This window comes from Python bivittatus, unplaced genomic scaffold (assembly GCF_059951505.1).
Source record: "Python bivittatus isolate LINGU-HERP-01145 unplaced genomic scaffold, Pbiv_v1 ctg000820_np1212, whole genome shotgun sequence".
Taxonomy (NCBI): domain Eukaryota; kingdom Metazoa; phylum Chordata; class Lepidosauria; order Squamata; family Pythonidae; genus Python; species Python bivittatus.
This window is the reverse complement of record NW_028277107.1, coordinates 1,885,832-1,897,999: the sequence shown is the minus strand read 5'-3', so window position 1 is coordinate 1,897,999 and position 12,168 is coordinate 1,885,832. Positions and strand designations below refer to the sequence as shown.

At 44.7% G+C, this 12,168-nt stretch overlaps 2 protein-coding genes across 2 annotated transcripts in view; both read left to right on the top strand.

Moving 5' to 3' along the window:
* LOC112543279 (P2X purinoceptor 5-like) overlaps positions 1-3,882 on the top strand; it is a 29,907-nt gene extending 26,025 nt beyond the window's left edge. Inside the window, exons 3-5 of the mRNA XM_088128931.1 lie at positions 1,134-1,278; positions 1,986-2,057; positions 3,214-3,882. Coding sequence (XP_087985057.1) covers positions 1,165-1,278; positions 1,986-2,057; positions 3,214-3,327 — 300 coding nt within the window. The 5' untranslated portion in view covers positions 1,134-1,164 and the 3' untranslated portion in view covers positions 3,328-3,882. The remainder of the gene's footprint in view (positions 1-1,133; positions 1,279-1,985; positions 2,058-3,213) is intronic.
* A 448-nt stretch (positions 3,883-4,330) lies between these two features.
* Positions 4,331-11,887, top strand: LOC107326707 (uncharacterized). The gene is made up of 6 exons (XM_088128898.1): positions 4,331-4,794; positions 5,923-6,520; positions 6,817-6,931; positions 7,059-7,126; positions 8,486-8,615; positions 9,499-11,887. Exons 1-6 carry the CDS (start codon positions 4,784-4,786, stop codon positions 11,742-11,744), a joined length of 3,168 nt encoding a protein of 1,055 aa, XP_087985024.1. The 5' UTR covers positions 4,331-4,783; the 3' UTR covers positions 11,745-11,887.
* The last annotated feature ends 281 nt before the right edge of the window (positions 11,888-12,168 follow it).

Below are 12,168 nucleotides of genomic sequence, written 5' to 3'. Positions count from 1 at the left end.
CATTGTTCCTAATAAAGATGCCAGTTTGGGATTCTTTGAAGAATCAGAATTTAAACCAGATAAGAATTTCCTTCAAAGTCCATGGTTCGCTCATTTAAAAAAGGAAAAGAAGGATGATTCCTTAATCACGGTGCTCTTAAATCTTTTTTTTTTTATAGCAATGCTTCTTATTTCTAGCCGGCTGATATCAGAGGGAAGGAAAAGGAGAGGAGTGAGTGTCTTGCCATCTGTTGAAAAGGGTTCCCACATATGTATGTACTAAAAAGTTATGTAGAAATATTGAACAAGTAATTTAGAAAACATGAACCAGAATGGATTTATAAACCTGTATGCATTCATATTATACTCTATTATTGTATCTTGATCATGGTTTAATAATTTGGGATGTTGTATATTGTCTAGAATTTTAGCTGGTATTTGTTCGATACATAGATAAATACACATAAAGTCACTTCCTTGTTGAACACATCTTACATTCTTCCGGAAGTCCTACTGAAATCAGCTTCCTTGTAGTGTAATTTAATTTAAAGAAAGGATGTAAAGTTTGGAACAGTGTTTCTCAACGTTGGCAGCTTGAAGACGTGTCGACTTCAACTCACAGAATTCCGCCCCAGCTGGCTGGGGAATTCTGGGAGTGGAAGTCCACACGTCTTAAAGTTCTCAAGGTTGAGACAGGCTGGATTGGAAGGAACCATGGAGATAACTGCCCAGTGCAAATATTCTCCACTGTGTAAAGGAGAACTACATGGAGACAGCTTTGAAGAAGGAACGCCAGGACAGTTGACAACTTAGCCGGGGAAAGAAGAGGAAGTGAGAAAGAAACTCAGGACAACCCTGACTTGATGTTATTGGCTACAAGAGGGCACAGAGAAACTCTGGCAGCCTGTCAGATTTCAGATTTTACCCTTCTTAGCTTTTCTTTTTTTTAATATGGAACAGAACACGGACCTAAAGACTGCGCTTGTTTTTCCTACACAAAACTGTTTTATCATGCAGAATTGAACTCCTATCTTATTCTCCTATCTTGCTAATACTATGAGTTTACAACCAGGTCTATTATTTAATCTATACATTTCTATCTGCGTTCTATTTCTGTGTTAGCACTATGTTTTCTTATCTGAACTATTCTGTAGCTCCTTGTGTCTCAACCTTGGCAAGTTGAAGATGCGTGGACTTCAACTCCCAGAATTCCCCAGCCAGGATGGAGTCGCCTTCACCAACACCTCGGAGATGGGCAAGAGGATCTGGGACGTGGTGGACTACATCATACCCCCACAGGTACCGGGTTCGGACTTCCGGTGCTCCGAACCTTTTGCTTCAAGAACCCAGTTCACCTCCTCTGCGTTTTCTCCTCCAAACCTCCCCAAACAGGTAGGCCCTAGAAGGCTTGGGCTTCAGGGCCCATCATCCCCAGCCAGTAACTCAATGCTGGAGATGGGGGGGTAGTGGCCCAATCCATTTAACACGCCCAGGTTTGGGGAAGGGTGGTGTCCTTTGGACTGGCAGAGGTTCTCTGATAGTTCAGGTAAAAGAGAACAATTTCCAGACTTCTCATGAAATGTCAGAGATGCCCTCAGAACCACTCCTGGGGACTTCTTGGTCGCGATAGAGAATTGGTTTACGGTAACCTTCTTTTGGAATGTCAGCTTCTGAGTCTAGCCTACAAACCTGGGATCCCCTGGTGGTCTCCCATCCCACTAAATCAACCCTGCTTAGCTTTTACAGAATCAGCAATGACTAGGCAGGATGTATTAAAACCAACTGCTATATACCTATTCAAATCCCCCCACCCTCCCACACTGGACATCAGATTTGGGAATATTGTGATTTCAAAGAAAGGGGTGGAGGGATAAACTATGCCCATGGTTTAAATAGAGCTATAATCTCCTTTCCTTCCCTCCTTCCCTCCTTCCCTCCTTCCTTCCTTCTGCTTTGTCTAGCAAAATTCTAAAACAGTCTTTTTCTAATTCTTTCCCCCATCTTAGGGCGAAAGTGTTGTTTTCGTAATGATCAATTTGATCATCACCCCCAAACAGGAGCAAGATAGCTGCACTGAGGTAGGATGGATTAAAATTGACAAGGGCGGCATGTGTGTAAGGAGTGTGTGCACATACAAGGAGTGAGTGTGCAAGCAGCGCAGAGCATACAGTAAAGAAGATTCTGATACTCTGGTGCAGAGTTTCTCAACCTTAGTGACTCTAAGATGTGGGAATATGTGAGACTAGGCTGAAGCTGCCATAACCTAAAGATGAAGTAGGCACGTAAGCAGGGAGGACAAAAGCCAGGAAACTTATGTATGGGATCCCTCGGGGAGGTAGATAAGAAGGAAGCAAGTCGTTAAGGAAAAACAAAGGACCTGAACCAGAAAGAGGAAGTTGAGCCTGAGCACATGACCTGAACCAGAAAGAGGAGGTTGGGCCTGAGCACATGGAGGCCCTCGCCCCAATCCCATCAACTTGTACTTTTGGGGATAAAAGGGGTCCCAAAGCCCGCCCACTCGGAGTCGTCTGAGTCATCTGAGTCTTCTTGGTCATCTGAGTCATCCAGACTTGGCGGCTTCCGTCCCTCTAGCTAGTGCCTGGCAGCCTAGTTGGGAAGGACGTGGGTAAGTGTGTGTGTGTGTGTATGAGGAAGAGCAAATGTACCTTGCAACCAGTAAAGTTTTGCTGTTACTTTAAATTCACTGGGTCTCCGTGTATTACAAAGAACCTCTCGTGCCCCAGTGTTCGGTTGGAAGTGGTTTGTGTGTATCCCCAATTATTTCCCCGCTGTTGACCAGGGCTGTGTGTCTGTCTGCTCCAGCCGCACCTATCTGGAAAACCCAGGTAGAAAGCAAGGGGGGCTGACAAGATCCGCGTGCCTCAACAGGCTGTGAGTGTGTGAGTGAGTGACCATAAGCCGAACCTGGGAGCAGCGTGTGTAACAACTTCAAGTTCCAGAATTCCACCTATTTTAAAGCATGCAGGCTGGGGAATTCTGGGAGTTGAAGTTCACCCATCTTACAGTGGCCAAGCTTGAGAAACACTGGGCTAAACAAGCCCCATTCCTTTAATGGTTCTTCATGGGAAGAAGGCAACATGGAGCGTCATGCTTCGACCGCCTTCTCCCTTGCATCTCGGTCAGTCTAAGGATTCTCCTGGAAGAAAGCCGGTTGGCTTCCAGCCTTGAGTTCGGTTTCTGGGAAGAAGACTCCGTCCTTCCTTTCTCTGCCAGAACCCGGGCATTCCAGATGCTTTGTGTTCCCGTGACCAAGACTGCACTCCAGGAGAATCAGTGACATCCGGCAACGGCATAATTGCTATTGTGACTGTTGTTACTGTTGTGTAATAAGATTAAGAGATGACAAGAAATATAAATATCAACCTTTACATCTATTTCAAAAGATACAAAAGAGAAAAATTAGGCATCACACACATCTTCAACTATACATAAAAGTAACAACAAACAAACAAATAATATAATACAAGTATATGAAGACAGCAGGGAATTAAGCAATGAGCCTAAAAGGGAAAAGCAGAAACGCAGAACAAGTAAGAAGAATAATTCTTCTCTTATACAGAGTTCGCCACCTGATTCGATTTTGTTCACAGCCAAAAAGCAATCTCTTGTTAACTCTACAGTTAACTCTATGAAAGCGGCAGATCTTGCCAATATCCAACAGTCACCCTTTATGGGAGTCATGTGTCACCCACTGCATTCAATCATGGCGGCTTAGATGTGCAAGATTAAAACATCAGTGTAAGCCATGCCACGTTCATGATGATTAGAGATGATACAAGCTTTCTAACAAGATTAAAAACGTATATAAGCTATGTAAAATCTGTAATCGGGACTCCCTCCTTTCGCTGGGAGTCTCCAACTTATTTAGAGCTCTGGAATAAAGTGGATAAAAAGTCTGATTTTCGTCTTGGTGTTTTGTTCACCTCGCACCAAGTCCCGAACCTGGTAATTAGGGTCGATTGGCTGGACCCAACACTCCCTCTATGCAGGACGCAACTTTCTCCAGAACCTTTCTTAAAAATGGAAGCGTGGAGATGTTCTAAAGTTGTCGAAAGCAGCTGGATGGAGAAGGCCTCCTAATCAGGGGGGACACCACAGCCCCCTTCCTCCTAACCCCATGGAAATAGCACCCTTTCTCTCCTCTTTTCATGAGGTACTGCGTTGCACATCACATCCACCAGGGGCCCCCTCTGCAAAGAGAGGAGAGCACCATGCGCCTCAGAGTTGGGCCACTGGAGGGCGACGGCCACAAGTGGCTTTCCAGTGGAGGGTGAGAAAAGGAGTGACATCACTACCTCTTGCCTCTCTAGGAAGGTGCACGCTCTGTCTTTAACCCTTTGAGCTTCACAGGAGGTAAAAGGCTGCATGAAAGTCTTGCAGGGAAGGGATCCACAGGAAGCCCTGGGTGAGCAGGGCCTTCTTCCCGTGCAAAGGGAGGCAGAGGGTTCAATCTTCTGGGTCCTGGGGGTGGGTGAGCCTGAATCCCATGTTCCTCAACAACCCCTTTCGATGCACATAACAGGCAGGGGGGAAGCAGAGCTCTACATCAGCCGTGCTGCCCCCAGGAACAAATCCAGGATCCCCAGGAAAGAGGGTGGGATCTGGAGGAGCCCTTCACGCCCCATTTCCTGGGAAAAACCTTGGAGAGGGGGAGAGTTTGCATTGCAAATCTCCAGCAGGAAAGAAGAAAAGCCTTGCGAGGAAGGAGGTGCCCGAGATTGTGCCTCCACTCTCACCACGCGCTGATGAGGCTGAAATAGTGCTGGATCCTCTGCAGTTCAACATGTCTTGGAGGTGAGTGAACCAGGACAGCCTCTTAAACTTCCTTCCTGCAAGCCCTGTGCTTTGTGTGAACGCGGCCCCTGTGCTTGGGGGATCTGTTTGGGGTTCGGGCATGTTGTCCGAACCTGCCTGGGTGTCCTGGTGTGACTTGGCTCTTAAAAGCAAACCCTGAAGAAAGGGAACTAGAGCATCCCAAGCCAGTGTCATTTCACTAGAATTGCATTTTACCTGAATTTAACTTTGGTGTTTTGTTAACCTGTTTGGGGTTTGGCATGTTGTGTGAATCCTGCTTGTAGGGGAACATAGATTAAGGGTTTTAAAATGCCAGCCCTTCCTTCTGAGAAAAAGAAAAGGAAAAGCTCCAAAATGCATATATTGGGCATTCCAAGTACTTGATGGAAGCCAATTCCCTATTTTGCACCACACACACACACACACTATACACACACAAGCACATAAACAAAGGATTGTTGGCCACAAAGGCTGGCAGATTCGTTTACCGGCAGGCAACAGCAGCCAGTCAGGGGAGGTCTCCTGGTCACTCTGTTGAAGCGCTTCGGCAAAGAGGTCCCGTCTCTCCAAGGAGAGGAGCCTCGAGCGAAGATTTCTGTCAAATGTTCTGCATTTCACGGATGAGGAAGTAGCTATAGGAAAAATTGAATCGCTTGCATTTTGTCACATTGTCAGGCAAGCGTACTTGGTTCCATGTTACACACTACCATCCCATAATGAGCTTAGCATGTTCTATGTTTTCTGAAACCTCCACCTTAGGGGTGTGTGTTTTACTACGCTAATTAACTTTTATGTGACAACTAGGTCAGCCAGTGGTCTCACAATTGTGGGTTTTGAACATCTCAAAATCTTATCTTCCCCTCCGCAGACCACCCTCCCTGCCAAGTACCCACAGCAGCCAAACCTTTCACTGGTATCATCCTCTTGCAGCTTAGTAGGATGCAACCCTCAAGAGGGAAGATTCAGGTATGCCAATCAGCTGCCCGGCCCTCAGTTCCTATCTGCTCAATGCCACCCCAGTCCTATACCAGCTCAGAAAAATGGTGTCTTCCATGAGGATGAGTGTTGTTCAATGGTCAAATCCATCACTTTCTAATTCTTGGAATTTCTTTTCCATCTCACACACAGAAACCGGAAGCCTTTTGTAGGTCCTCGCATACAAACAAAATTCTCTCTTGGGGAAAGAGGGCTGAATGGCCTGCTGTGGTCATTCCTTAGCTACAGGAACAGCCCAATCAATGAAAAGGCATTTGGAGAGCCACAAGATTCCTCGGACCCCTTTGGAGTTGCGTTACAGCACAGAGAAAGAATGGAGACACAACCCTTAGCAAGTGAGGGAACTGGAGAAGGGCCTTCTGCTGTTCAGCCTGGGAGCTGTGGGGAGATCTGGGCAAGAACTGGGCCAAAGATCCTGGAGGAAGAAACCATCCATTCAGAAGTTCAGCCCCAGAACTTCAGGAGTGTCCAATACCAGGAGGCTGAGGGTCCCCGAGAACTTTGCAGGCATCTCCACTACTTTTGTCATCAATGGTTGAGACCAGAAAAGTGCACAAAAGCACAGATGCTGGACCTGGTTGTTCTGGAGCACCTCCTGGCCCTTCTGCCCTTGCAGATGCAGAGCTGGGTGCGGGAGTGTGGAGCAGAGACCAGCTCCCAGGCGGTGGCCCTGGCAGAAGGCTTCCTCCTGAGCCAGGCGGAGGAGCAGAAGGATCAGGTCAAGTTGCAGGTGGGAGATCTTCATTTTGGGACCCCAGAAGGGGTCTGAAGGGAATAAACAATCTGCTTGAATTCTTAACCCCTCCCGATGACAGTTTTCTGGCATTTGTAATACATGGGGATGTTTCACTAATTCTTGTGTGATATTGTTGCATTATCTAGAAGATAGATTTGGGACACCTGTTCCTTTCTCACTTTCCAGCCTCGCTTCTGGACACTGGGGGGTTTAAAGTTGTGTTTAGAATCCACTTCATGTTGTGTGATGTTTGTTAATTCTTCTTCTTTTCTCCTGCCTCTTATTTCAAGTCCTTCGCTGTGGACAACAGTGATCCTGACGGAAGGAGGAATCCCTCCAGTCCCCCTCAGGACCCGTTTTTCAGGAGGATCTCTCAGGAAGATCCAAGTGAGGACACCTCAGGAGGTAATCGAAGGCCCTCCCATTCCCCAGAGAGATCCCAGCAGTCTCATCTTCTCTATGTCTTCTCTTCTCTAGAATGCCTCCTCCTATTTTAATAATTCTGCACTTTAAAATTCTGTCTTCCTCACAGGGAAGACTCGAACGAAGTTGTCTGCTATTTCTGGTGCAACTGAAACAGTGGCTGACCTTCCAGCTGAAGTAAGAGGAGGAAATTTATCTACTGAATTTGTATTCTCCCTTTCCTTCAGGCAGTCAAGCTGGTGTATGTAGGACTCTCTCCTTCCATTTTTCCACCTTTTTTGGGCTTGGGTGTTTTCTTGTCCTTGAGCAACATGGAATGAGGAATGGAAGATTCAAGTTGCCCTCAGTCAGCTTAGCCTCCCCTGAAAACTTTCGTTGTGATACAAATTGGTTTGTAATTTCTCCCTGAGATTCTTATTAGCAAATGTTTTTTTAAGACTGGTACTTAACTCACCTTCTGCTACTTACTCTTCCTACTATTTGTTTACAATAACTATTTTTTTTAAAAAGTTGCTAAAGCGATAGGAATAATATGATTACAGTGATAGCAACAGCTAAACAGAGAGCCATTCTTTTTTTAATTGCTTGACTTGGAATTGTGCAAGGCTGCTCAAAAATACCTAAATACTCAGATTGGCACATTGCCATTTTTAAAAAGCCTTTTTTCCAACCAGTGATAAGAAGTATAAGCACATCATTTAAAGCCATAAGCCAGGCTATTTACATACAATGAAAGTGGCCAGATAGCAAAGTTTCTAAGTAAAAATTGTTCTGAAAGAGCATATAGTCAAGGAACTTTTGCCTTGCAAAGTAATTTCTATTCCTCTGATTTGTGCCTGGATTTCGAGGCCAAGGAATCCAGCTTGGCAAAGGTTGAGAAATGTCCTTCCCAGAAAATTGCCTCCACTTTGTTGTCTCCCATTCAGCCAGCGGCTCAGACTACTAGCAACGTCCTTGCAGTCTGAGGAGGAGAAGAACCTGGCTTGTGTGCCTCTGGATATTCATGGCCCCCCACCCAAATCCCTGGGCTGTGCTCCCCCAGCACTTTCATGAAGTTGTTGAGCTGGGCACAGTTGGTCCTTCTGGGGCAGCCTAAGACACTTGCTGAAATGCTAGAAAGAATCTCCCCTCCCCCCCCGCCCGGTTTTCTTCTGCAAACACAGGAAAGATTGGAGACACTGATAGGTGGAGTTTCTGAAGCCCATCTCCCAGTTGGTTCTCTCAAGACACTGAGAGTCTTTTGAAGATGGCTGCATGGCTTGATGGATCGATCCAGAAGGAAATTGGGGTTGCTATCATTGAATGGCACTGAGAGTCCTGCAGAAGCAATCAAGTGGATCAAGCCTGCCAGAAATACTTCTTCAATCAAAAGCTTTTGGCTCTTTCCATTTTCTCACCTAAATCTTGGAATCCCACCAAGCATTGCCATTTAACTTAGTGCGTATCTTTGCTTTGGGAATTTGTGAAGAATAGGACAAATCTTGCAAGTCCTCCTGGCCTCTTCTGTTCTGTTCTGTTCTTTTTTTCCTTGTTCAGGAGGGTCTTGTGTCCTTCGAGGAGGTGGCTGTGTATTTCTCCGAGGAGGAGCGGTCTCAGCTGGATCCTCACCAAAAAGCGCTGCATTGGGAAGTCATGCTGGAAAATTATAGGAACGTGGCCTCTCTGGGTAAGGGTTTGCCTCTCTCCCATGAGAGAGTTTGGAAAGACATTTTCTAGTTAGATGCCATCAGCTCATCTCTTTGGAGGGGGGGAAGGAAAAGATCTGGCCTTCTCCTGCTCAAAGGAAGGAAGGACATCAGTGGCTCTCTGCTTAGATGCATCCCCTGACATTTCTCATCTGGTGAATTTTTCCATTTCTTTTTAAAGGTATCAGTGAGAAACTCACTCCTTGGCTTGAGGAGATGCTCAATTCCATCACACTGATTTCATCCTTTTGGGTCCAGATGCTTCCCTGTCTGTCCTCTGAAGGATTCTCATTTATTCAGGCTGTTGGGTTAATGGCTTGTCTTCCTTTTGATTTCTATCCTGAGCCTTGGGGTTAAGGGCAAAATGGTGCTGTTTTTCCATTGCAAACATGCTGTTTAGGGTTAATAGAAGAGCTCTAGAATTGTTTTCTCTGCAACCATTTGATTTTGGCCAGAGAAAAATAAATAGCAAATGGAAGGCAGTTTGGGTAGGAAAAAAGGACAAATTTCAAAAATGATTTAGTTCTCACTGGTCTTTCCTGTTACTGACCGCCTCCGATAAATGTTAGGTTTTCTCCTAATGCCTCCCTGGATGTTTCCCCAGATTCTTCCTGAATTCAACGCTTACTCTGGCTAAGGTTTGACTATATAAGGATGATTATAAACAAACCGGATGCTGTAGATGTTTTCAAAGCTTTTATGGCTCATGATTATATCAATTATCTATACCATGTGATTCTAGCTATACAAATGTGCAATATATTGGGATTTGGGAAAAATTCAGAAGGAAAATCATATGACCTCCTACAGTCTGATCTTTTCCCCCACCGTTGCTATCATTTTCATTTCTCTTTTCCTTTGAAGGTGATCATGGCTATGAGAATAAAGATCCCAGTGAAAAATTCGAAGTGATCAGGCATGGAGGCGGAAGGGACAAGGAACTGGAGATGCAACTAGAAAGTCATGAGAGAAGCCAGTCAAAGACTTGGAATCAGGAAAGCTTATCTTCCATGGATGCTGAGATGCAAGGCTTTCTTGCCCAAGAAGGAAAAATAAAGGAAAAGTATATTGGAAAAAGTGTAAGACTATTAAAAGACCAATTAGGTGTAAATGAACACTCTTCAACCCAAAGCAAACGAGAAGATTATATCTGCAGAGACAATGTAAAAAATCACAATTGGACTTTCACTGTTTCCTGTGAAAATGGGTCCCTTATGTCTCATAAAAGGATCCACACAGGGGAAAAACCATATAAATGTTTGGAATCTGGAAAGATTTTCAGAACAAGTTGTCAAGTTACTTCCCATGACAGGATCCACACAGGGGAGAAGCCATATAAATGGGTGGAGTCTAGAAATGCTTTTAGTGAAAACAGTCATCTTACTTCCCATCATAAAAGGATCCACACAGGAGAGAAACAATATAAATGCCTGGAGTGTGGAAAGAGCTTCAGAATGAGGAGTAACCTTATTGACCATAAATGGATCCACACAGGGGACAAGCCATATAAGTGCATGGAGTGTGGAAAGACCTTTACTCAGAAGGTTCATCTGAATTCCCATAAAAGGATCCACACAGGAGAGAAACCACATAAGTGCCTGGAGTGTGGAAAGAGCTTTATTACTACAAGTGAACTTACTGCCCATAAAAGAATCCACACAGGGGAAAAACCATATAAATGCATGGAGTGTGGAAAGAGCTTTACTCAGAAGGCTCATCTGAATTCCCATAATAGGATCCACACAGGGGACAAGCCATATAAGTGCATGGAGTGTGGAAAGACCTTTACTCAGAAGGTTCATCTGAATTCCCATAAAAGGATCCACACAGGAGAGAAACCACATAAGTGCCTGGAGTGTGGAAAGAGCTTTAGAAGAAGCAGTTACCTTATTGCCCATAAATGGATCCACACAGGGGACAAGCCATGTTGGTGCCTGGAGTGTGGAAAGAGCTTTCATAGTAGGAGTGAACTTACTTCCCATAAAAGGATCCACACAGGGGAGAAGCCATATAAGTGCATGGAGTGTGGAAAGTCCTTTATTAGTAGGATTGAACTTACTTCCCATAAAAGGATCCATACAGGGGAGAAACCACATGAATGCTTGGAGTGTGGAAAGAGCTTTAGAATAACCAGTAACCTTATTGCCCATAAAAGGACCCACACAGGGGAAAAACCATATAAATGCATGGAGTGTGGAAGGAGCTTTACTCAGAAGGGTAATCTGAATTCCCATAATAGGATCCACACAGGGGAGAAACCATATAAATGCATGGAGTGTGGAAAGAGTTTTCGTCAAAACAGTACTCTTACTTCTCATCATAAAAGTATCCACACAGGTGAGAAGCCATATAAGTGCACTGAGTGTGGAAAGAGCTTTAGTACTAGATGGGGTCTTAATTCTCATAACGGGAGCCACACATGGGAGAAGCCATGTAAATGCTTGGAGTGTGGAAAGAGCTTCAGCACAAGCAGTCAACTTATTGTCCATAAGAGGACCCACACAGGGGAGAAGCCATATAAGTGCCTGGAGTGTGGAAAGAGCTTCTGTGAAAATAGATACCTTATGAGACATAAAAAGATCCACACAGGGGAGAAGCCATATAAGTGCCTGGAGTGTGGAAAGAGCTTTACTACTAGGATTGAACTTACTTCCCATAAATGGATCCACACAGGGGACAAGCCATGTAAGTGCCTGGAGTGTGGAAAGAGCTTTATTACTGGAAGTGAACTTACTTCCCATAAAAGGACCCACACAGGGGTAAAATCATATAAATGCATGGAGTGTGGAAAGAGCTTTACTCAGAAGGGTAATCTGAATTCCCATAATAGGATTCACACAGGGGAGAAACCATATAAATGCATGGAGTGTGGAAAGACTTTTACTCAAAACAGTAATCTTACTTCCCATCGTAAAAGTATGCACACAGGGGAGAAGCCATATAAGTGCATTGAGTGTGGAAAGAGCTTTCGTACTAGATGGGGTCTTAATTCTCATAACGGGAGCCACACATGGGAGAAGCCATGTAAATGCTTGGAGTGTGGAAAGAGCTTCAGCACAAGCAGTCAACTTATTGTCCATAAGAGGATCCACACAGGGGAGAAGCCATAAAAATGCATGAAGTGTGGAAAGAGCTTTACTACTAGTAGGGATCTTACTTCCCATAAAAGGACCCACACGGGAAAAATCATATAAATGCATGGAGTGTGGAAAGAGCTTTACTCAGAAGGGTAATCTGAATTCCCATAATAGGATTCACACAGGGGAGAAACCATATAAATGCATGGAGTGTGGAAAGACTTTTACTCAAAACAGTAATCTTACTTCCCATCGTAAAAGTATGCACACAGGGGAGAAGCCATATAAGTGCATTGAGTGTGGAAAGAGCTTTCGTACTAGATGGGGTCTTAATTCTCATAACGGGAGCCACACATGGGAGAAGCCATGTAAATGCTTGGAGTGTGGAAAGAGCTTCAGCACAAGCAGTCAACTTATTGTCCAAATAGAGGATCCACACAGGGGAGAAGCCATAAAC